Genomic DNA, 2,916 nt, shown 5'->3' with positions numbered 1-2,916 from the left:
ATATAAACACAGTTCATATATATATAAACACAGTTCATATATATATAAACACAGTTCATATATATATATATAAACACAGTTCATATATATATATAAACACAGCTCTAACACACACACACACACACATACACACACACACACACAGGAATAGTTTAAGAGCTCACCCCCTCTTCCCCCTTTTTTTTTTTTTAACCTTTTCTTAAAGGAGTCTACCTCCTTCCTCTTCACCTACTAAATTTTCTACGGAAAACAGAGAAGAGCAGGGCTGGAATAACACTACTGCTCCCTCAATACTACAGAAATCTGTATCCTGATGTTCTGTTTAGGGCAAAGGATATGAAATCAGTGAGGCAAAGCAGCCACCTCAGGAATTAGTACTGCAGGTCTTAAATGGGAGAAAATCGTTCAGCCACTTACAAGCTAGGTGATTTGACCTCAAGAGAGTTATTGAAACTCCCTAGACCTCAGTTTCTTGGTTTTGCAAAACCGGGATGAATTTAGTTCCCACCTCACAGGACTGTTGAGGACTGAGAAAATCCACGTAAAGTGCTAAATATAACTGCACAGCAAGAGCTAATTAAATATTAGTATTTAATAGTAGTAGTAGTAAAATTATTGTGTCTGCCTCCCCCAGTCACACCACCAGCAAAACTGGCACAACCCCCACTCCCACCTCGCAGGATATGGGGCCAAGCCATGGCTACACTACACTCTCGCATGCATGAGAGACCCCCAAACACCACAAGAGCTACTGTAGATTCCCCTACCCCTCACTGGCCAGGGTTCCCCAGGCCACCGCTACGGTCCACACTGACCTGAAATGCCACCTCCGATCACGACCACGTCGAACATGTGGCCCGCGATACTCGCCTTCTCTTGATTCTCCATGCTTTGGCTGACACTCTCCTGGGTCGTAGGCACAGGAGTGGGGACGGCAAAGGGTGGGAAGGACCCTTCTACCAACTCCCCCGGGGAGCCTGGGGGCGGAGCCGATCCTTCTTTTGATACCCGGGGGGAGCCGGGCACTGTGGGCGGGGCGAACCCTTTTGCTGATACTCCGGGAGCGCCCAGGGGCGGAGCTGATCTTTCAGCTGATACCCAGGGGGAGCTGGGCACTGAGAGCGGGGCGGACCCTTGTACTGACACTCGGCGAGAGTTATTAGGTTTAGAATGTCCTTGTGTCGGCAGTTGGAAAGGATTATTGGGTGCAGGAGGTTCTTGTATTGAACTCCGCGGAGTGTCAAGCACTGAGGTGGGGGTAGACGCCTGCCTTGACACTGGGGGGATGTTATGGGGTGCAGGAGGTGCTTGTGGCGACACTGGGGAAATGTTATTGGGTAGAGGTGGTCCTGGTACCAAACCCCAGGGGAAGCTGGACACTGAGGATGCGGCAGACCCTTGTACTGACACTCGGGGGTTGTTACTGGGTGTAGGAGGTGCTTGTATTGACACTTGCGAAAGGTCATTGGATATAGGAGCTCCCCGTACAAATATCCAAGTGTAGCCGGGCACTGAGGTCAGGATGGAATCCGGGGGCAGGGTCGGTCCTTTTACCGAACCCCGTGGGGTGCTGAACCCTGAGGAGAAGGCAGACCCTTGCAATGACTCTAGGGGGGAGTTTACGGGCGGGGTAGGTCCTGTTACTAATACCCAGGGAATGCCGGTGTCCTGGTTGGAGGCTGTGGCGGCCCCATTGGAGGAGTTCGAGCCGGTGGTAGACTTGGGGATCCGACTGCTCGGGCTGTAAGCTCTGAAACCCCGGAGGCCACTCTTGGAGTCGGAGTCAATACTCTCGCTGAGACCGGTAGTGCTGATTCGGGAGTGTATGCTGGAGCTCCAGGAGGCGGCCTCGGCCGTTGAGGACGTGCTCCACTGGGAACTGGCTAGCGCATCCGAGACGGACCGCCACTCAGAACGGACGCTCCATTCGGACGGGCTGTACGAGGTGTCGTCCAAGCTGGAGTCCGGGTTCGGGACTTGGGCAGTTGTGCCCCTGGCTTCGGGCGGGCCCTCTGCCTTGGGCCCGGTGCCGGTGCCAGTGCCGGTACCGGTGCCGGTGCCAGTACTAGTGCCGGTGCCGGTACTGGTGCCAGTACTGGTGCCGGTGCCGGTGCCGCCTGGGGAGGAGGCTGAGGCGTTTGTGCTCATGTTTCTGGAGCACGCTGGGCGCTGGGGGCGGTGTTCTGCTTCCCGCAGCCCTTCTCCACGGTCAGGCTGTTCCCGGTACCCACTCTTGGAGGCCAGCCCCGGGAGCCGGGCCCAGTCAGGGGCGTGGAGATGTGACACTAGGCCGGCCTGGCTCCGCCTTCCCGGCCTGCCTGCCGGCTGGAGCTGGAAGTCCTGCCACTGGGCGTGGCCGGGCGATGCCACTGCAGGCGGGGGGGCGCGGTTGGGAAGTGGATGTGGGTGTAGCCGCGTGGGCTTTCAACCTAGTTCTTTCATTCTTTGGTTTTAACTGAAAGCTATCTGGGCAACAGCGGACTTAAGGAAGCAGATATGTGAAGGAGGCTGAGCCGGGCAGGATCGCAGGGTCGCAGGGTGCTGCCCCACTTGGTCTGGCCCCTTTGTGACGTCATGTAGGGCCCGTCGAAGTCTGCGCAGCCTCCAGCCCTCACTAGGTTGAGGGCGGAGCTGGGAAGAGCGGGGAGGGGCAGGGCGGGGCGGAGCGGGGAGGGGCGGGGCGGAGCGGGGAGGGGCGGGGCGGGGCGAGGCGAGACGGGACGGGGCGGGGCGAGAACCGTCACTTGCGGGAGACCAGGCAATTATTGGTTCTCTGGGGGGTTTTTCAAGCTGAGGCGCTTAACCCAAATCGAAGCAAGTAGGCAAGAAAAATAACTCACCTATCATGTATTAAGTGGGACTGCATTTTAAAAGCGAAGGTCAAAGGGATGGCTAAGGTGCAGAAACAAATGAAAT

The 2,916-nt window shown here is 56.1% G+C and overlaps 1 protein-coding gene across 1 annotated transcript in view; it reads right to left on the bottom strand.

Moving 5' to 3' along the window:
- The window catches only part of MAOA (monoamine oxidase A), an 86,512-nt gene extending 84,190 nt beyond the window's left edge, over positions 1–2,322 (bottom strand). The window contains exon 1 of the mRNA XM_032756758.2: positions 816–2,322. Within this exon, the coding sequence (XP_032612649.1) occupies positions 816–2,148 (1,333 nt within the window). The 5' untranslated portion in view covers positions 2,149–2,322. The remainder of the gene's footprint in view (positions 1–815) is intronic.
- Between the last annotated feature and the right edge of the window lie 594 nt (positions 2,323–2,916).

The sequence above is a fragment of the Hylobates moloch genome, unplaced genomic scaffold (assembly GCF_009828535.3).
Source record: "Hylobates moloch isolate HMO894 unplaced genomic scaffold, HMol_V3 SCAFFOLD_7, whole genome shotgun sequence".
Classification (NCBI taxonomy): Eukaryota; Metazoa; Chordata; class Mammalia; order Primates; family Hylobatidae; genus Hylobates; species Hylobates moloch.
This window is presented reverse-complemented; position numbering and strand designations above follow the sequence as displayed.